The sequence below is a fragment of the Microcebus murinus genome, chromosome 12 (assembly GCF_040939455.1).
Source record: "Microcebus murinus isolate Inina chromosome 12, M.murinus_Inina_mat1.0, whole genome shotgun sequence".
NCBI classification, from domain to species: domain Eukaryota; kingdom Metazoa; phylum Chordata; class Mammalia; order Primates; family Cheirogaleidae; genus Microcebus; species Microcebus murinus.
Window position 1 is genome coordinate 73,612,082 of NC_134115.1, and position 22,549 is coordinate 73,634,630.

At 40.5% G+C, this 22,549-nt stretch overlaps 1 protein-coding gene across 2 annotated transcripts in view; it reads left to right on the forward strand.

Moving 5' to 3' along the window:
* SNX30 (sorting nexin family member 30) overlaps positions 1-22,549 on the forward strand; it is a 106,739-nt gene that overhangs the window by 57,019 nt on the left and 27,171 nt on the right. For both annotated transcript variants that reach the window (XM_012768918.3, XM_076008940.1), the window contains exons 4-6: positions 13,364-13,522; positions 16,983-17,178; positions 18,618-18,817. In XM_012768918.3, the coding sequence (XP_012624372.1) occupies positions 13,364-13,522; positions 16,983-17,178; positions 18,618-18,817 (555 nt within the window). The remainder of the gene's footprint in view (positions 1-13,363; positions 13,523-16,982; positions 17,179-18,617; positions 18,818-22,549) is intronic.

Consider the following 22,549-nt stretch of genomic DNA (forward strand, 5'->3'; position numbering starts at 1 on the left):
CAGGAGAGCATCTCTGATTTAAACATGAAAGTCAAACCAGAAACAACCCACTTTTTCCCTATAAGAACTCATTTTACAGCAGCTTTGCTAGGACATATGTATCCTGTTATTAAGCATCAACTTTGTGTTAATCTTTTTCCTAGGCCTGGTTAGATGACCTTGGGGAGAAACAGAGGGTGGGGAAAGGGGTTATAAGAAAAGCAAGGGACCCCTGCTTTGGGGAACTTACTGTCAAGTGGAGACCCAGTAAACACTGTAATTGTTGTTTAGATTTTCATTTCTTTTTAATAACTCAGCTTTATTGAAATTTAATTCATATAGCATACAGTTCACCCATTTAAAATGTACAAGCAAAGACTTTTAGTGCATTCATAGAATTGTACAACCATCAGCACAATCAATTTTAGAAATTTTTCATCACCCCCAAAAGAAACCTCACACCCCTTAGTTGTCACCTCCAAACCATCTATCTCCCCCAGCCCCTGGCAACCACTTAAATACTTTGTCCAAATAGATTTGCCACTTCTGGACATTTCGGATAAGTGGAGTGAGACACTATGTGATCTTTTGTAACTGGCTTCTTTCATTTAGCATAATGTTTTCAAGGTTCATCCATGTCATAGCATATATTAATATTCCATTCCTTTTTATTGCTGAATAATATTCTGTTGTGTGGATATAGCACATTTGATCTATCTACTCACCCTTGATAGACATTTTGGTTGTTTCTCTTTTTGGCTATTATAACTAATGCTGCTGTGAACATTCATGTACAAGTTTTTCGTGGACATACATAAATTTTTACTTTTCTTGGGTGTATACCTAAGAGTATAATTGCTGAATCATATATAACTCTATGTTTAACCTTTTGAAGAACTGCCAGACTATTTTCAAAAGTAACTGTATTGTTTTACATTCCCACATGCAGTGTACAGGAGTTCTGGTTATTCTACATCTCCATCAGCACTGGTTATTATCTATCTTTTTGATTATAGCCATCCTGGTGGATGTGAAATTATATCTCACTGTGGTTCTAATTTGCATTTCCCTGATGGCTAATGAAATTGAGCATCTTTCCATATACTTTTTGGCCATTTGTATATCTTCCTTGGAGAAATACCTATTTTTTTTTTTTTTTTTTTGGAGACAGAGTCTCACTTTGTTGCCCAGGCTGGAGTGAGTGTCGTGGCATCAGCCTAGCTCACAGCAGCCTCAAACTCCTGGGCTCAAGCAATCCTGCTGCCTCAGCCTCCTGAGTAGCTGGGACTACAGGTATGCACCACCATGCCCGGCTAATTTTTTCTATATATTAGCTGGCCAATTAATTTCCTTAATTAATTGGCAGGGTCTTGCTCTTGCTCAGGCTGGTTTCGAACTCCTGACCTCGAGCAATCCTTGTGCCTTGGCCTTCCAGAGTGCTAGGGTTACAAAGAAATACCTATTAAGATCCATTGCTCATTTAAAAATTAGGGTGTCTTTTTATTATTGAGTTGTCATAGTTCTTTGTATATTCTAGATACAAATGGCTTATCAGTTAAATGATTTGCAAAAATTTTTTTGAGACACATAAGGTCTTGCTATAGCACTCAGGCTGGTCTCAAACTCCTGGCCTCAAATGATCCTCTAACTTCAGCCTCCAGAGTAGCTGGGACTACAGATGCTTGGCTACACTTGGCTAATTTTTAAAATTTTTTCAGAGACAGGATCTTGCTATGTTGCCCAGGCTGGTCTTGAACTCCTGCATTCAAGTGATCCTCCTGCCTCAGGCTCCCAAGTAGCTTGGATAAGGCTGAGCTGCTGGTGTCTCTTGAAGTACAGAGGTTTTTTGTTTGTTTCTTTGTTTTGTGAAGTCCAATTTACTTTTTCTTTGGTTGTTTGTGCTTTTGCTGTCACATTAAGAAACTGTTGCCTGGTCTGGGTGTGGTGGCTCACGCCTGTAATCCTAGCACTCTGGGAGGCCGAGGTGGGAGGATCGCTCGAGGTCAGGAGTTCGAGACCAGCTCTGAGCAAGAGTGAGACCCGTCTCTATTATAAATAGAAAGAAATTAATTGGCCAGCTAATATATATAGAAAAAATTAGCCGGGCATGGTGGCGCATGCCTGTAGTTCCAGCTACTCGGGAGGCTGAGGCAGAAGGATTGCTTGAGCCCAGGAGTTTGATGTTGCTGTGAGCTAGGCTGACGCCATGGCACTCACTCTAGCCTGGGCAACAAAGCGAGACTCTGTCTCAAAAAAAAAAAAAAAAGAAACCGTTGCCTGATCCAAAATCATGAAGATTTATACATGTGCTTTCTCCTAAGAGTTTTATAGTTTTAGCTCTTTAATCCATTTTGAGTCCATTAAGTTTTCATTTTTTTGTTTACTAATGAGGCTGAATATCTTTCCATGACTTTATTGGACATTGGCATTTTAAGTGAATTGCCTCTTCATATTTCTCTCTCTCTTTTTTTTGCCCTTATTGGCTTGTGGGAGGAAAAAAAATTAACCCAGTTGGGAATATCTTATCATTCTAACTATTTTTTCTTCATTTGTCATTTGTCGTAGACTTAGCTCCATAAAAAACCCCACCTGTTTCCTCCAACTCAAGTTAATCTTTACAGTTTCTGGCTTTGAAGGCTGTTTCTAACTTAGAATGTTAAAATTTTCTTCTATTATTTTTATGCCTTTATTTTTTATATTTAAACCTAGAATTTATTCTGTGGTAAGATGTGTATGCCTTACTTTTTGTCAGATGGTGTGTAAGTTTTCCCAGAACCACTTATAACTAATCAGTCATCTTTCTCATATTCATGTATTAGACTGTATCATGTATTGGACTTGTATATTCTTGGGCTGTTTCTGAACCATTGATCTCTCTAGTTTGATGCTTCTCCTACACACTATTTGAATTATTGTAACTTTATAACACATTTTAATATTTGTTGGGTCCCCATCTCTGTCCCCACATCCCAATACACTTTGTTTTCAGAGCTCTTCTACCTATTTGCATATGTTTTATTTTTTTAGAGGAACTTTAGGGTCTTTTTGAATCAGTTGGAAAACTTGGGGGAATGGTGGTGAGTTCCATGGTTTTTGATGCCTTCTTAACTCAGCTATGATGAATAATGTTTGAGAATTACTGAGCTTTCAGATTCTACTGCTTATGTTACGAGCGTGGAGATGATATCTCCACTTTACCTGGGCTTCCTTGGAGCCATGTGAAACTGTAGGTCAACAGCCAGACTGTGGTCCTGGGGAGACACCCATGTTCTTGAATTTGCCTTTCCTCATTGGCTGTCCTCGGGCCTGCCTTGTTTCTAGTCCCTGTGGCTCTGACTTTGGCAGCTTCTGGGACCCTACTGGAGAAACCCAACCCGGGGCTTCATATGCAGGCGTTTCCTTTGCCCAAGTAGAATCATAAGATGGTTGATATTGATTGACTTTTCTGTCAATCCAGTCTTTTCTACTTTGTGCCTTCAACAAATTCTGGCCTATTAACAGTACCCTTTTATGTCTTCTGGTGCCACGACAGATTTTTTTTTCCCTTTCTTTTTATATTGCTTTGTTCCTCAGGAATTTTAAAAACAGCAAGAAATAACTGGATATTCTTTTTTAAAAATTTCAGAATATTACAGGGGTGCAGATGTTTTGGTTACATGGATTGCTTTTGTACTGCTTGAGTCGAAGTTATAAGTGTGCCCATCACCCTGATAGTGTACATTGTACCTGTTAGGTATTCACCCATCCCCTCCTCCTGCCTCCCACTTGCCTGATTTCCGCTGAGTTTTACTTCCATTTGTGCACATAATTGCTGATCAGTTAGTTCCAATTTAATGGTGAATACATGTTGTGTATTTCTTTCCATTCTTGTGATACTTCACATAGGAAAATGGTCTCCAGTTCCATCCAGATTGTTTCAAGCAGTATTAATTCATTTTTTATGGCTGAGTAGTACTGCACGGTGTACATATACCACATTTTATTAATCCATTCATGAATCAATGGGCATTTGGATTGATTCCACATCTTTGTGAATTGTGCTGCAATAAACATTCCAGTGCAGGGTCTTTTTGATAAAATGACTTTATTTCCTTTAGGTAAATACCCAGTAGTGGGATTGCTGGTAGGTCTATAGTTGGTCTTTAATTCTTTTAGGAATTGCCATACTGTTTTCCATAGAGGTTGTACTAGTTTGCAGTCCCACCAACAGTGTATAAGTGTTCCTTCTCTCCATATCCATGCCAGCATCTATTGTTTTGGGACTTTTTGGTAAAAGCCATTCTCACTGGGGTTAGGTGATATCTCATTGTGGTTTTGATTTGCATTTCCCTGATGATTAGTGACATTGATCATTTTTTTATATATTTATTGGCCATTAGTCTATTTTCTTTTGAAAAACTTCTGTTCATATCTTTTGCTCACTTTTGAATGGCGTTGTTTGATTTTTTTTCTTGCTGATTTGCTTGAGTTCTTTGTAGATTCTGGTTATTAGCCCTTTATTGGATGTATAGCATGCAAATATTTTCTCCTATTCTGTATATTCTGTAGGTTTTCTATTTGCTCTGTTGATTATTTCCTTGGCTGGGCAGAAGCCTTTAATTTAATCAAGTTCCATTTATTTTTGTTATTGCTGTGATTGCCTTTGGAGTTGTCTTCATAAATTCTTTGCCAAGGCTGATATCTAGAAGAGTTTTTCTAACCTTTTCTTCTAGAATTCTTTTGGTTTCATGTCTTAGATTTAATTTGTTATCCATCTTGAATTAATTTTTGTGAGTGGTGAGAGATTTGGATCCTGTTTCAATCTTCCACAGGTGGGTATCCAGTTTTCCTAGCACCACTTATTGAATAGGGATTCATTTCCCCAGTGTATATTGTTGTCTGCTTTGTCAAAGATCAGATGGCCATATGTGGATGGTTTTATATCTGGGTTCTCTGTCCTGTTCCATTGGTCTATGTGTCTGATTTTTTTGTGCCAATACCATGCTGTTTTGGTTATTGTGGCCTTGTAGTATAGCTTAAAGTCTGGTAACTTGATGCCTCCCAATTTGTTCTTTTTGCTTAGGGTTGCTTTGGCTATTCAGGCTCTTCTCAGGTTCCAAATGAAGTATAGAATTATTTTTTCTAGATCTGGGAAAAATGACGTTGGTATTTTGATGGGGATTGCATTGAATCTTTAAATCACTTTGGGTAGTATGGACATTTTAACAATGTTGATTCTGCTGATCCATAGCATGGTATGTTTTCCTATTTGTGTACATATTCTGTAGTGTCCTACCTTGGTGACTCATTGTTCTCTTTGTAGAGATCTTTTACTTCCTTAGTAAATATGTTCCTTTCTTTGTAGCTATTATGAAAGATATCGAGTCTTTGATTTGATTCTCAGCTTGGCTGTTGTTGGTATATGGGAATGCTACTGATTTGTGTACATTGATTTGGTAGCCTGAGACTTTGATGAATTGATTTATCAATTCCAGGGGTCTCTTGGTAAAATCTTTGAGGTTTTCTAGATATAAGATCATCAGTGAAGAGTGATAGTTTGGCTTCCTCTTTCCCCATACGGATACCCTTAATTTCCTTCTCTTGCCTGATTGCTCTGGCTAGATCTTTATTTTTGTTTTTGTTTAGGTGGTGAGTCACATTTATGGATTTACATATGTTGAACCATAGGAGGGACCCTGTAGTTCCCAGGGGGCTGCTGGATCACCACCACCACTGAGGTGGGGCGAGGAGCAAGGCAGTTTGTGACTAGGTTATGGGAGCTTGAAAGGTTTTGCAAAGCATCAGGGTGGCTCAAATTAACCATATATTCTTAAAATGTCATCTTGAAACTAGAATTGTGCTGGGTGGGTTTGTCATCTCATAATGGCAGTTCACTGTGTTTTTCTTTATTATGTAATATTTGCAGCCACCAGAAAGTCTTTATTGTGACTTTTTTTCTCAGTGTTTTTTAATATCGAGATATATTTAATATTTAAAAAACTTACATATATTTAATGCATATAATTTGATGGGCTTGTCAACCTCCATGATATCAGCACCACTATCAAGGTAATAAACAGATCTATCACACTACAACGTTTTCTTTTGTCTCTTTGCTTTTTTTTTTTTTTTTTTTTGGTAAGAATACTTAACGAGATCTATCCTCTTAACAAATTTTTAAGTGCACAACATGGTACAGTAGTCTCCTCTTTTCTCAGATTTTGCTTTCTGCAGTTTGTTATCTGGGGTCTGAAAATATTAAATGGAAAATTCCAGAAATAATCCTTAAGTTTTAAATTGTGTACCACTTTGAATAATGTGATGAAATCTTGTACAGTCCTTCTCGGGAAGTGAATCGTCCCTTTGTCCAGTGTATCCATACTGTAGACACTACCCACCTGTGAGTTACTTAGTAGCCCTCTTGGATATCAGATCAACAGATCACAAGAAGAAGGGTGAGTACAGTATCATAAGATGTTTGGATAGAAAAAAAATATACCACATTTATATAGCTATTGTTATAGTATATTTCAATTTTGTTATTGTTAGTCTCTTACTGTGCCTGATTTATAACTGAAAGTTTACATAGGTATGTATGTATAGGAAAAAACATAGTATATATAGGGTTTGATACTGTCCATGGTTTGAGGCATCCCTTGCAGGTCTTGGAATACCCTCCTTGGGCAAGGGAAATGCTACCATGTTAACTATAGGCACCATGTTGTACAACAGATATCCAGAACTTATTAATCTTGTATAACACTAACTTTATACATGTTGAACCATAACTCCCTATTTCCCCCTTCCCCCATCCCCTGCAACCACCATTCATTCTGCCTTCTGCTTCTGTGTTGTTTAGTGGTTTTAACTCTGTTTCATTTGCTGGAGTATTAGTTACACAGCAGAGAAGTTTCAGGATTAAATGGACACACATAGATTTGAAAGATGAAACAAATATATCAAACACTTTAATGTTTAATTTCACTTGGAGATTTGTTCAGCTTCTATGAAGGAGGCCTTATGGAAGGATGCATTTTCTTTATTATATGCCCAGTTTTCTTTTGGATAGCAGTAGACTCTCAGGAATTAATGAGAAGAAATTTGTAATGCAACAACCGTTTTTCTTAATATGAAATAATCAGTAAAAACTCCAGCTTCATTTTCTAGTTGATTCCTCCACTTTTGAACTGTTAAGTGTACATGTTTTTAGCTTATCCCGTGGAAAGTTAATAAGTAGTGAAACATTAGTTGAACTTCCAAATACTTTGAATTAAAGCAGGCTTGGTGATCTTTCTTTACAGGGACAAGGTTTTAATCTTGATGCTCCTTTATTTATTTTGTAGTTATTTTTGCTTAGAGGTAATATTTTCTATTAACATGACAAGGGTAGGAAATATAGGTTTCTGTTATGTAAATATTTAGTGTGTGCTTATGCAGTAAATATTTTTTGAATCACAGCAATTTAAATGCTGACAAGAGGAAGTTGGACGTTTCAAGATTGAGCAATTGAAGTCTTTGTCCAGATTTCCTCCCCAGAAATAGTAGCTCTCCCTTTTCTATAGGAAGTATGCTTTTGTTTCACAGATTACAAAACAGTTTTATAAACTAATATGGAATATATGTGAAAGTGCTTCACCAAAGTACCAAAGTGTTATAAAAATTTCAGTATATCAAGATTAAACCTTGAAATATTGAATACATTATTATAATGCTTTGCAAGTAGGATTTTTTGGCAGGTTTCAACACATATATGTATATATATTTAGATTTTAAAAATGTGTTCATTATGAAAAATATCAAATATGCTAAAGAGATTCAGTACAGTGAACCCGCATGAAACCCCATCACTTAGTTTCAACATTTATCAGCTTATGGCCAATCTTGTTTCATCTCTTTCTACTCCTTCACCCCAGGTGATATTGAAGTGGCTTAAACAACAGAAATTTATTCTCTTACAGCTCTGGAGTCGAAGTGCAAAATTGGTCTCAGTGGGCTAATGTCGAGGTGTAGGCCAGGGCTGTGTTCCTTCTGGAGAGGCTAAGGGAGAATGTTCCCTTGCCTTTTCTTGCTCTTAAGGACACCTGCATTCCTTGGCTTGTGGCCCCAGCATATCTGGCATTTTCTCTCCTCTCTGACATCTGCTTCCACTATCACATCTCCTTTTTTAAAACATTGAATTAAAATTCATATAACATAAAATTCACCATTTTAACCATTTTAAAGTGTACATTTCAGTGCTTTTAGTACATTCCCAGTGTTGCACAACTATCACCACATTTCGGCACCCTCAAAAGAAACTCCACACCTGTTAAGTAATCACTCCCCATTCCCCACTTTGCCCAGCCTACCTACTGTGAATAATGCTGCTATGAACATTTGTTGTACAAGATCTTGTTTGAAAACTTGTTTTCGGTTACCTTGGCCAGACACCAAGAAATGGAATTGCTGAATCCTATGATAATTCTATATTTAAATTTTTTGAGGACCTGCCAGATGCTTCCACAGTAGCTGTGCCATTTTATATTCTCACCAGCAGTGTATGAGGATCCAATTTCTCCACATATTTGCCAACACTTGTTATTTTCCATTTTTCTAGTAACCATCCTACTGAGTGTGAAGTGGTATTCCAAATGATATATATATATATTTTTAACATTTTCGTCTAAAAGATAAGTGGAAGTTCTACTTTGTGGTCCACTCCTTTTTTTTTTTGCTTTCTGTTTTCAGTGTTTAAAAATTAATAAAATACCTGGCGTTCATTAGACATCTACTCTGTGCTTACAGCTGTGTTGAACTTTTCATTTGCATGATCTCATTTACAGACTAGATGCACTTGATTTCACCAGCAATCCAGATGCCTCTGCATAAACGTCCTAAAGGTGAGACTGAGAGTAGGTGTGTCCCATTAAGGAAGATTGAGATAGGAAGAAACAAATTTCTGAAACCATGTACATTTGGGAATCATCTTTTTTACAGAAGGAAATTCTCTCTGCAGAAGGATTCACCCCACGGTTCCTTTAAATAGCAGGTTCCCCCAATTCAATACATGTGTTCAATGTACTAAGTCTGAAGAATGAACAACTGTTTCAGGAGGTCATTGGCTATGTTCAATGGAGCACACCTAACCGCTTGCTTGCTTGCTAGGTCTTCCTCCCAAGTCCTGTTTGGTAGAAGCAAATGAGAGTATGTGGAAACTCATGAGATAAGAGCAAAATTACCCACTGGATTTGGCTATTAGAAAGTCCTTGGTGATCATCTTTAAAGGAGTGGTTTCTGCATTGGGTGTGGATGGGGCAGGGAAACGTAGCATTAAAGGGCAGTACCAAAGCCAGTTTTGGGGGGTAGGGGTGGGGGAGGGGGAGGGAGTTGAGAAATCAATGGAAAGAGTGGAAGTCAAGATAAATGACTCCTTTCAAAAAGGTTGAATGAGCCAGGAAGGAGAGTGGAGAAGATTGTAAGGTCAAGGGGTGGTTGGATTCATTATTTTCAGGTAGAAAAACCATATTTTTGTAGATTCTGGGCATGCAGCTGGATAAGCAGGGGAGATGGTGAAGATACAGGGAAGAGAAGATATAATTAGTTGATGACAGGTGCACCATAGTGAACAAGGACACAGATGAAATAGTTAGCTTTGGGAGAGGTATATTGTCCACAGGGACCTGCTGAATGAGGTGAAGAGGATGCACAATAGATGGGCTTCTATGGAGGAAGCAAAATGGTCAGGGAACTTCCATATGCTGTTCTTACACCTGGTAGATGGTAATCTGCTTAACATGAAAAGTTGGGGTGTGAGAATGGCTGCCTAAAGGAATGGGAGAGAACTGACCAGAATAAAGGAATTATCCCAAGTGACATCTATACCCTCTTAAGAAAGTGTCTCTGGTGCTTTTGACTGGGCCAGAACGTTGGGCTGGGTGACCTGTGTATCTGCCCCAGTGTCACATTGCTAATATTCTACTTCAGCGTAAGTTCCACTGGGTGTCAGACTTGCCTCTGTGATTTTATTCCTGACTCTGTTCCTCTTTCTTCTTTCATTTCCAAACCTTTCCACCATGCCCTTGAGAACTCCTGGTCTGTTATAAAGAAATCCCCCAGTTTTCCAGCCTCTTCTCTGAACACTCCCACCGTCTCAAGGTTTAAATGAACACCAAATGTCCTTGAAGATTGGAAGTCTCTCGAAGCGGCTGCAAGTGTTACAGCAAAAACACCCAGACTTTCTAGTGCTAAACTCTGTGGTAGGGATCATTCAAAGCACTTGCAGCTTATTAGCTAATTGAATCCTCACAAAACCCCATGACGTTGGTGCTATTATCTATTTTTTAAAGATGAGGAAAACAAGGTACCAGGAGATTATAAAACTTGACCAAAGGCAAACAGCTAGTGGGTGGCAGAGGTGAGAGATAAACCCAGGGAGCATGGCATCAGAACCTTTACTCCTGAGAACTAAAACATGCCAACTTTCTAAAGGTCTTTCGAGTTGAGGCTGTTGAATTCCCTCATATCCCAGGTACTTCATTTCTAGGGGTGCTAATGGTTCCAATTCCTCAATCTTTTAAAGGTTTTGTGCTATATATCCAGGTTCCTTCTTGGTTTTCCTACTCTATGTGGCTTAGTATTTCGCATTTTTGGGTTGGCTAAGTCCACTAGTCTTTGTTGCTATGTCTTATTTCTGGTTTATTTTGTCCTTCAGAGTTTATAACTTAAAAGGAAAATAACTCTCTTTGGTGCTATATTTTGAGGGTTGAGGAGGCTGTGGACTTAAATGCTTGTGTTTGTTTAATCTCCTGCTACTTTGAACTTGAACTACTAGGTTGGTTTAACATTAGAAAATATATTTATTTACTCCTTAATATATTAAAGGAAAAACGTGATTGCCTTGGTAGGCCTACTTGGCCATCCTCGCCTTGGTTTATTCCATAAAGAGACTTGCATATGTGCACCTGCAGGAGTGTTCATGGCAGTATTGTTAGTAGTGTCACAGATCTGCAAACCATTCACATGTGTACATGGTCAGGAGAGTAGAGGGACACATTGTCATCTGATCAGTTATATAATGTGAGACTATGGAGCAGTAAAATGATTCTCCTATAGTTTAATATGCATCAGTGTGGATAAGTGTTGAGAAAGCTCAATCAGAAAGCTAGTGTTGAGTGACAAAAGTATACAGGCACGCGCCACATAATATTACTTCAGTCAACAATGGACCTTGTATAAGATTATAATACTGTATTTTTATTGTACCTCTTATATGTTTAGATACACAAATACTTACTGTTGTGTTACAGTTGCCTACAGTATTCAGTACACTAACGTGGTACAGGTCAGTGACCCAGGAGCCGTAGGCTGTCCCATGTAGCCTAGGTGAGTAGTAGGCTATAGCTTGTCAAGTACTCTCTATGATATCTGCACAGTGATGAAATTGCCTAGGGACACATTTCTCAGAGTATTTCCTTGTTGTTAAGTGATGCATCACTGTAGTTCTGTTTTTCATGAAGTTCAAAAGCAAGTTCAACAAACAATGCATTATTTTAAAACTGTAAAGTACAGGGAGCAATGAACCGAAAGTTGAGGCTTGTGGTTCCCTCCTGCAGGGTGGGGAAGAGTGGAGATCTGATCAGGGATCCGCTGGCAGGGCGCTTTGTCAGTAGTGCTGTTCTGTTGTCGAGTAGTGTGGTAAATGCATGGGTGCTGGCATTATTGTTATGCTTTATGACTTGGAGATATGTAATATGTTCTTATTGTGTAAAAAGCATAAAATTTACCATTTGACCATAAAAGCCTACAGTTCATTGGCATCAAGTACATTCAGGATGTTGTGCAACTATTACCACCTCCTGAAGAGTTTCAGAAGTTTTTTTATCACCCCGGAAGAAAGAAAACTTTGTACCCATGAAGTAGTCACTTCTAATTTCCGCCCCCACCTCCAACCCTTGGCAACTATTACTCTGCTTTCTGTCTCTGTCGATTTGCCTATTCTACACATTTTGTATAAATGCAATCATACAATATATGGCCTTTTATATTTGACTTCACTTACCATATGTTTTCAGGGTTTGTCCACGATGTAGCATGTTTCAGTACTTAATTCATTTTTATGTAATGGATATACCACATTTTGTTTATCCATTCACCTGTCCATGGACATTGGATTATTTCTACATTTTGGCCACTGTGAATACGGCTGCTATGACCATTTGTGTATAAGTTTTTGTTTGAGCACCCGATTTCAGTTCTTTTGGTCATGTATCTATGAACAGAATTGCTAAGTCACATGATAATTCTATATTTAACTTATTGAGGAACCACCAAAGCGTTTTCCAGAATGGCTGTGCATTTTATATTCCTACCGGTGATATGTAAGGGTTCCAGTTTCTCCACATCCTCACCAATACTTGGTCTTTTTTAAAATGATGACCATCCCAGTGGTGTATCATTATTATTTTGGTTTGTACTTCCCTAATGATTAATGATGTTGAGCATCTTTTCATATGCTTGTTTGGCCATTTGTATATATTATTTGGAGAAATATCTATCAGATCGTTTGCTCCTTTTTAATGTAAACTTTCTTTTAATATTTCACAATTCAAATATTTAACAATTATGCATAGAAGATACTCTCTTTGCTTATGGTTTTAGTAAGGTGGAAGGCCTTTTAATCAAACATTTGATCAAGCTACTATGAAAATAAGTTAAAGCTCAAAAATCCCTTGGTAGAAAGGCAGTTTTAAATTGTCCATGATATCTGTTCAAAGTAAGCATGATGGAGAAATTTGAGAAAGGGGAATAGGGGAAATTATATTTTAAGGAATTTTTCAGTATAAACCTGAACAAAAAAATCGGCTTAGAAAAGGCATTTTTTAGATAAATGAATTTGCCTAATGTTCTTATTTCTTCATTCACCAAATTCTTTTACCCCTTGAACTGGGAGTAAAATCTTAAGATAGTTAAATAAATTTCTGTGTGGTTGATGTGTTCTGCCTCCTTCCCTTAGACTATCTTTCTTTTCTTGCCATAACTTGCCCATTATATCATGTATACAGAGGCTGTCTGGAAAGTATCCAGCTATGTAACTGTTTTCATTATATTAACAATGGCTAGATACTTTCCGGACAGCCCTTTTTACATCAAGCAATATAAAGACAACTATACTAAATGTTGACTTTTCTGTATTTTAGGCACTATGCTATAGTGTTTTATTCCTTGCATTATAAAATCGACAGGGTAGTAGTGACTTACTGCAACTGTATTTTTTGGAAATCACTATATTGCTGACTATATAAAGATCTGACTGATCAAGAAATACTGTTCTTGGACACACGGGTAATAGGAACTGTTTACTAGCCTGGTTGATTGTCCCTGCATCATCTCATCAATTACTCTGATTTTTTTCTTCATGTCTTCGTAGCCGCTTCCTGAGAAGTTTGTGGTGAAAGGTGTTGTGGATCGTTTTTCAGAAGAGTTTGTGGAGACCAGAAGAAAAGCTCTGGATAAATTCCTAAAAAGAATCACGGATCATCCTGTGCTCTCCTTCAATGAGCACTTTAACGTTTTCCTTACTGCTAAGGTAAGTACAGAATTTTGCATACCCTTCCCCCAAATTATCATTCTTGGGACTCTTTCTTAGAAGCTGTTTTGATCTCTCACAAGCCACCTTCAGCAATAGTCCACTATAGCAGGTGTCATAGAATTGCTCTATTTTTTGGTGCCCATTTACACCTAGCGTGGTTTTTGTGTTAGAATTCAAGAGATCCCTCCCACACCCCCACCACCCCTTGCAGCAGCAGAGAAAGTTAGAATATTTTCACTTGCCAAAGGCAGAGAAAAGTGTTTCCTTAAACACTTCTTGGCAGTATTATTGGGTGAGGCCAGTCTGACCAACAGTGGGCACGGAAGGGAACAAACATTTATTGTTTGGTAAGGGTGTTTGTTCTTCACAAGAGCCCTCTAGGTGATTATCCATAGGCTCATTTTACAGACAAGGAAACTGGAGTTCAGGAAATTTATACTTGTTCAAGTGGCATCACTAGGATTTGAAATTGAGTTTTTGTGGCTCCTGAGGGCACACTTTCCCCCTGGATCAGACTTCCTGACCCTTACTTGCCTTTAGCCTTGTTCTTACCAGGTGGGCATTTTCTAAGCACTTGGAAGACATTTGGGTCCTACGCAGTTGCCAGATTCTATGAATTCAAACTCAAGTTGATTGTTCATCAGCTTTTCTTTGCACTTCCCTCTTGGCAGAATTGGCCAGAAAACCTGAGGTGCTCCACTCTCCTTGTCTGCAGAAATGGGGTCATGTGCTCAGACTCTCCTGCTAGCTGCTTCCGGCCCCATCTGTTTGGTTTCAGGTTATCATGTTTCCATGTTCAGGCCATAGGTAATATGCTCCATGTTGGTAAGGGTATTGAGACCCAGATGCTTTTAGTTTTCTTTTTCACAATTGCAAAATTGAGAGATATTTACAGATAACATCAGTCGATGTTAAAGGCTTTAGAGAGGGTGCCATTCTGTACTCAGTGGAAACCACATGGCAAAATGCTTTAGTTTTGTTTTATGACCTTGGTTGGCATTTAGCCTTATTGATGACTTTCGATTCACTGTCTCTTTTTCCTGGAGGCTTTTTCCTCCACAAGTTGAACTTGAATATTTTTAAAAATAAGTATTTCCTGGTGAACTAATCGTCAGGTATAGTTCTTTCACCTTAAAGTAAAATCCATCCTGTTCTCCAAAAGGGGAGCTCACTTTCTTGCCCAATGTTCATTGTCCAGAAAGCCCTCAAGCCCAGTCATCTTACTAAACAAAGAAGAAAAGGGGGGAAAAGCTTGGACCTCTGGTCATTAGGAATCTGTATGAAGAACCAGTAGGAGAGAGAGTGTGAGTGTGAGAGAGATTAATTTATCTGTGGGCCAAGCAGTATGAAAATGCTTCTTATCAATACAGAAGGTCTTTCAGTGTCTAAATCAAAATCTGATGTCATGTGAGTGAATACAGAAGAGGTGACTTCAAACAGAACAGATCCTAGTTCAGTATTACTTGCTGAACTAAATGTGCTAAATAGCCCTATCTTTTTTGAAAAAAAAACTTTTAAATTGTGATAAAGTACACATAATGTAAAATTTACCATCTTAACCATTTCTAAGTGTACAGTTCAGTAGTGTGTTAAGTACATTCACATTGTTGTGCAACTGATCTCCAGAACTTTTTCATCTTGCAAATCTGAAAATCTATACCCATTAAACAACAGCTCCCTATTCCCCTCCTCCGGCTCCCCCATCTTTTTCTTTGACATACCTTGGATACCTTGTTCTTGCTCTTCAAGAAGCCACTTACGTGCTCTGCCACAGGGAACGCAGAGATGCTTTTCATTTCCCTCATGGTGATGTGAGCTTATCACAAACTGGCAGCGTCCTTAAGAAAAAGCCAGTAATGCTGGGAGAAGTGGAGCAAGGTCAATATCAAGTGTGTTCAAATCAGTCTGTTCCTCTTTGGCAGGATGGGTGCAGCAATCAAATAGGTACTGACAAATGACTTTATTCAACATGTTAATGAACTTGATTAACTGGTGACACCCTTTCAAAGCTCTGCAAGAGCTTACACAGTCCCGTGAACCAGACTGAATGTAGCCCCACACTAAAAAAATGCAGTCTGCGGAAGCAATTCCAAGAACTCTGAGGTTTCAGTTACGGTCTTATGCAGGCCTGGTGCCTTTGAGGAATGTTTCTTGGCTAGAGCGTGGGAGGTCAGCGGGGGCGGTGGAATCTCTAGGACATTCTCATAGGCAGCCTGACTCCAAAGGGAAGGAGAGAGATGGAGGTGGCCAGAGGGGATGGCCGCTGTTTTAAGATGAGTGAGCCTTAGGTGTATCTCACCTGCTGAAGGGTTAGAAGTTGAAGGTACAGACAGGAGAGGGGACGATTGATAGGGCAAGGGCCTTGGCTGGGTGGAAGAGTGGAGACGAAAGGGTGGAACAGGGCAGAAATGAAGGCCCGGGCTGCATGAAGAATGGAGTGAAATCACGAGGAGCCTGCCTTTCAGATACTGTGGCGACCTCAGCCTGAGAGAGTGTGTAAAGCGAGCAGGGGCTGTTGGGCAGCTGCGTTAGCCACGAATCCCATGTTCTCTGCTCCATGACTGTTCAGCCCAGGTCACCAGAAAACTATAGCCTTGTTCCAAGTTCCCTTACCTCCCTGCAGACATGGCCCTCTAGGGCTGGGAATTATTACATCTGAAATGTAGGCTCCTTGTGATTAATAACATTCTGTTTGTATTGAGGGTGGATAGGAGGAACAGACACTTGCATCTTCTGTGAAACCATTTTTGAAGGTGCCATTTCAGTAAGTGACAAAGGACTATGTGGACATATTGTAGACTCCCCTTAGGGTTTAATGACAGCAAGAAGTTTGTTTTACCTGGCAGGCTAATATGCTTTTAAGTTAGGTACGGTGGGTTATGGAACTTAACATATTTCCCATTTTTGCCTTGACCTACAAGAAATTCAGGGTTAAAATGTTTTGTTGTTTACAGCATCTGTCCTTGGCCTGAGTTTTCTAGCAGTGCTTTTTCTGTTGCTGTTCCCTGCCTTCCACCCTCAACTCTCCTTAGATGGCTTTAGTTGGGGTATAAATATCAATAAATGAGTTGATATATATCTGAACCTCAGCTCTTCGGTTTTGCTCCTAAAGACAACACAGGGTGATTTGTATGGCAGAAAGGGATACTTTTTTAGACAGAGGTTTAAAGAATTATGTCAGAAACAGTGTCATGTTTAAAGGTGCTCAGGTGAGTGAGCCCAATGAAAGGATCAGAGTCCGGCTCTGTTGAGAGGGATCTGGGTGTAAACAGACGGCAGTGTGGTCTGGTGGTTACAGTGTCAAGCAGGGGAGCCTTGTGTGTATGAGCTTAGCTCCCCTAACTCAGCTCCTAAGTTCTCTAAGTCCTCCGTCTCCAAATGGAAGCTGCCTTTAGGAGTTGGTTCCTGGCCGTGTGAGTGAGTGAGCCTTTTGGGTCTGTTCATGTGTCACCCTCAGGACCTGAACGCCTACAAGAAGCAGGGGATGGCGTTACTGACCAGAGTGGGCGAGTCGGTCAAGCACGTCACTGGCGGCTACAAGCTGAGGACTCGGCCTCTCGAGTTTGCAGCCATTGGCGATTACTTAGACACGTTCGCTCTCAAACTGGGGACCATTGATCGAATAGCCCAGCGGATCATCAAGGAAGAAATAGGTGAGCAAGAGATCTCGATTATGCCCAGCGACCACGGTGGCAGAAATGGCGTTCATGTGTGCTAAGCAGAATCAGACCGCAGAAACGTTGGAGTGACAGATCTGGGCCATGTTTTACTGGTAAAACAAATAAATACAAGGCAGGAGGAGTTGGCTATGACTAGAATGTAATTTTGCACTCCATCCTTGGTCCTGCATGCCAGCCTTGTGTTTGCTTTTCCCACGGAAAACAACCACTCCAGGCCTTTCCTCCTTTGTCTCTCTCAACTTTAGCTTTAAAAGCAGAGACATGGACTCAGCTGCCCTTCATTCATAGGGATTGTAATTTTAAAAAATTTAAATGTCTTTTCTGGCAGAACGATGGTTCAGAAGGGCAGCGTGGTGACCTGTGTTTGCCAAGGTTATGACCCTAAAGAGGCTTTAGACTTGAAGTTGACTCACCCGCCCCACCCCTGGTTCATTTCAAACCCAGTCCTGAGCTGGGGAGTTGCCGGGGCCTGTGCCTATCCTTGCTGGTTGTAGTCACCACTTCTTTCCCTCCCTATCATGGCCACGTCCCAGAATGTTGGGGTATTTCGTGTCCTTACATATGTGTAGGCTGGACAGACCCAAACAATATTAATGATCATGTTGGCACACGAGACACCTTGGAAAGGCTTCTCCAGCAGCTGCCATTTAGTGGTGACTAAACACGGGCAACGACTTTCTGTTGTAATGGCAAGAATCCTGGTGATAAATGGTGATGGACCAGGTTTTCTTTGTAGGGGGCAAAAAACCCAACATTTTTCTTTGTTGCATGTTCTTGCTCCCTTTCCTTCATCCACTGATGGGCATATGGGGCCCATAGGTTTTAGAGATGGCTTTTGAGCACCGTCTGCATCTGGGGATTGTGTGGAGTAAATTCTGGTGGGACCAAGGTGTTGGGCTGACCACTGAGTGGGAGAGCGAGTCTGTCGGTGTAAGACTGCATCTCCTGTGTCAAAATGTTTCCTAAAAATCCATTGCTGCTGATTTTTTTGTCCTTTAAAAACATCTCCCCAAACCTATGTGAAACTCTACCCCCATTGCCTATGAAAATAGTGCTTCACAGTATGGGGTAGGTGAGTGGTCACTTCGGAAGCTGTTTGGTGCGTGTGGCTCCTGCCACTTGTCCCCACAAGGCATTGTGGTGTGTGTTATCCAGAGGCGTGGCCTTCCCATTATGGGGCGGAATGGATTGACGTTCTGATGTCAGTGGTAACATCAGCTTTTAGTGGTTTTAAAATTTTTTAAATCATGTTAGCAACAGTGGTATGTTTAAAGAAGAGTGTGCTCAGCTGAGTGAACACCCAAGGAAACACAATGTAACATAGAGAGCTCTTGGCGGTGGATATTATGGAGTCAGTGATACCAGTGATTGCTGCCCAGGCAGATTTTAATTGGTTTCTCTTCCCCGTTTAGAGTACCTTGTGGAGCTGAGAGAATACGGGCCTGTGTACTCTACATGGAGCGCCTTGGAGGGAGAGCTGGCCGAGCCCCTGGAGGGCGTGTCGGGTTGCATTGGCAACTGCTCAACAGCCTTGGAAGAGCTGACGGATGACATGACTGAAGACTTTCTACCTGTGCTCAGGGAATATATTTTATACTCCGACTCCATGAAGGTAAGCTGGCTTGCTCTCTTGCACTTACATCCCATCTTTGTAATAGTAGTTACCAAAAAGTAGAGGGATGTTGCCTACTTGCACGTGGTGCAAGTTTCCTTCTTCCTGGGTAGGTGGGATCAGACATGTGGACTGACATCATGGATGTATAAATAGAACACATGGTGAACTAAATATACGAAGGAATATATTAAAGGAAAAAAAAAGTTTGGGAAGAAATTCTTATCAGTGTTCTCCGAGAGTTCAAGTTGATATAAGATCTCCTAAACAAGAACAGGATGCTCCGTAAAAAGAATAGATAATTAAATTAGAGCTCTTGGAAGTTAGAATATGATTGCTGAAATAAAATTGAATAGTAAAGTTGGAAGATGAGGTTGAGGAAATCTTAAAGTAAGACAAGAGTAGTTGGAAAAATAGAACAAAAATGTACAAGTATCGGCTGGGTGCGGTGGCTCACGCCTGTAATCCTAGCACTCTGGGAGGCCAAGGCGGGCGGATTGCCACGAGGTCAGGAGTTCGAAACCAGCCTGAGAAAGAGTGAGACCCTGTCTCTACTAAAAATAGAAAGAAATTAATTGGTCAACTAATATATATAGAAAAAATTAGCCAGGCATGGTGGCGCATGCCTGTAGTCCCAGCTACTTGGGAGGCTGAGGCAGGAGGATTGCTTGAGCCCAGGAGTTTGAGGTTGCTGTGAGCTAGGCTGACGCCATGGTACTTGCTCTAGCCTGGGCAACAAAGCAAGACTCAAAAAAAAAAAAAAAGCACAAATACCAAAAATGTGAAAGAAAAGACATGGGGATTAATCCCAAAGGTTCAGCATCTGACTGATAAGAGTTCCTGAGAGGACAGGGAAAATGGGGGGAGGGAAATTGTAAAGAAAAAAAAATAGTACAAGAAAATCTGGCCCAGGAGTTTGAGGTTGCAGTGAGCTGTGATCACACCACTGCAGTCCAGACTAGGCAACAGGGTGACAAAAAACAAAAAGAAGGAAAGAAAATCTCCCATAGCTGAGGGACGGAAGTCTTCAGATTAAAATGACATGCTAATTGCCCAGCAAAAGGAATGACAAGTTAGCCAACTCAGAGCATATCATTGTGAAACTTTAGAAATAGTGATAAGATTTTGAAAACTTTAACAAAAAAAAAAAAAACAGAGGGCAGGTGGCGAATAAAAGGAGCAAGAGTCAGAATGGCTCTGGTCTGGGAGCAATGAATGAAAAGAGAGAGGAACTTCTGATGCCCACACCCTGCACGTAGACGGGTTGGAGAACCTGGTTTGGGGACTCCTGTGATGGTAGCACCAGGGGGAGGAAAGGATCAGTCTTCCTGCCCAACAGGAAGAGATACACAGCTCCGTGTCTACCATCCCCGCCTCCAGGCAGCCCCCTTCCTGTTTCTCAGAGGAGACCCCTGAATTGCCAGTCTGTCTTTGGGGCAGGTCTGGGGCATCCCACTAGGAAAGACCTGGGCAGGGCCTGACCTGACTCTCCAGAGAAAAACCTGTCAGTCAGCACTGGGCTATAAAAATGGAAAACCAAAAAGGTCATAGAACTGTGAAAATATTCTACAGCTTGAGAAGGGGAGTAAAAAGTAATGAATCAACTAGTTATAAAAAGTTGAGAAAAACTTTATCATGGAGGCTGGGTACGGTGGCTGATACCTGTAATCCTAGCACTTTGGGGGGATGAGGAAGGAGGATAACTTAAGGCCAGGAGTTCAAGACCAGCCTGAACCAGAGCGAAGACTCCATCTCTACAAAAAATAAAAAAATTAGTTGCACCTGTAGTCCCAGGTACTTGGGAGGCTGAGGTGGGAGGATTGCTTGAGCCCAGGAGTTTGAGGTTGCCGTGAGCTATGATGATGTGACTGTACTCTAGCCTGGGCAACAGAGTAAGACTGTGTCTCAAAAACCAAAAATAGTAAAACCCATTTATTACAGAAAACTTAAGCATATGCAAAAGCAGAGGGAACAGTATGATGGACTCCCATGGGCCCAGCATCCTTAGTCCATCTCATTCATCAGGCGTGAATATTCTAAGACTCTTGATACATATTGAAGTGCAGACAATGGAAAGTGGAGCCTCTTCCTGGTAGAACAAATCACGGTCTCATGTGATAATAATAAAACACTTTCAAAGACAGGATTGTGTCTGGATCTCACAATGATCAGGGAAATGGCATGAATTTCCTAATCCGTAAGGTGGGAATGATAATGGTAGTGGTGACGGGGATTGGCTAAAGCTCAGATGTGAGATCGTTAGCCTGTGACAGCTTTGTTGGTGATTATCGGAACTGAGGCTGAAAACCAAAACTTCTGGCTCCAAATCTGCAGCACACCCTCCTCCGTCACATTGCCTTTTCTTTAAAAAATTGAGATATGCATATTGTATCTTTAATCCTGTGGCTGAAACAAGTATAGAGAGGCATCCTGACTTGCTTAAAGTGAACTAGAATATTTCACTTTTCTTATAAAGTTAAGAGTATCTGTTTTTGTGAACAAAAATAAATTTTTGCAATCCTTGGGATGTCCCTGGATTTGTCTCTTATATAGACACACCCTTCATCAAAACACTTCCTAATCTTGCCAGAGTAAAAACTCAGTGCACACATGGCACTGGGATATTATAATACAAATTTCTTTGTTCTTGCACATGACAAGTATGTTAGTACTTAATATATATTTGTATTTGAAGCCGGATTTAAATTGTCACATAGCAAGGATTTATCTGGCATCTTTATTACAACACAAGAGACACAAGCGTGTGTGAGTAATTGAAGTTATACATCAATGAAACATTTGTTTGTTTCTTTCTTCACCCTATGTGTGAGGCATATGTATTGAATTTCTTGTTTCTTGAACCTGAAAAAATATCGATCAGGTTAATCAGGCTGGGAGAATGGGATTGTCCACAGGGTCGTGTGGGGAAGAGGTGGCAAAGAGGGAGTGTTGGCTGGCAGTCTCTGAAACCCACGCTCTGCCCCGGGGTGAGCTGAGCTAAGCCCAGTTATTAAGAAATGAGGTCACCTGCTCCCCGTCTTTGCAACAGGAAAGCGTCTCTGCAGAGTGTTCTGGGCAAGACAGGGGTGACTTAAAGGCAAAGCCAAGACTGTGGTGGGATTGTCGGGGTCTGTGTGGCCAGGACAAAAGACATCGTGGGTGGAGGTGGGGGATGGTGTCCTTAGTGGCTCCCTCACCTGTTCACACTGCTGCTCTTTAACAATTCTTAACTATATTTTTTTCCTCTGAGAGAGCCATATAATTCCATTTCCAAAATGACTTTCTTATATTTGAGGTATAAGCAGGGCAGGCTTTTCGCTTCAGTATGAAAACTAAACGGGGCAAAAGGAGTTGCCGAAAGCCTGGCTGTGGCACGTTCTTCACCAGCTGGGAAAGCGCTGGTTTTGTTTTGGTGGAGGGTTACTGGTGTGGTGATGTTTCCTCAGTCTACTCCTGTTGTCATGGCCTTGAGTGAACCAAATGGTGAGTTTTGTCGTCCTCATTTGGAGTCGGTGGCTTGTGCCTTAGGAACTTGAAGTCCTTGAGAGGCTTGGTTGATCCCTGGATGGGGAAAGTGTGGGGGCTCAGGAACCCCTCTCCTGCTGGGGCTGCGGGTGGGGCTCCTCTCTGAGCTTGGAAGGACTTTTGGGATCATCTTGTGAAATTTGCTCATTTTTGAGATGAAGAAGCAGAACCTTGTGGGTCTTTTCTCTGTTCCGTGGCCACAGAGTT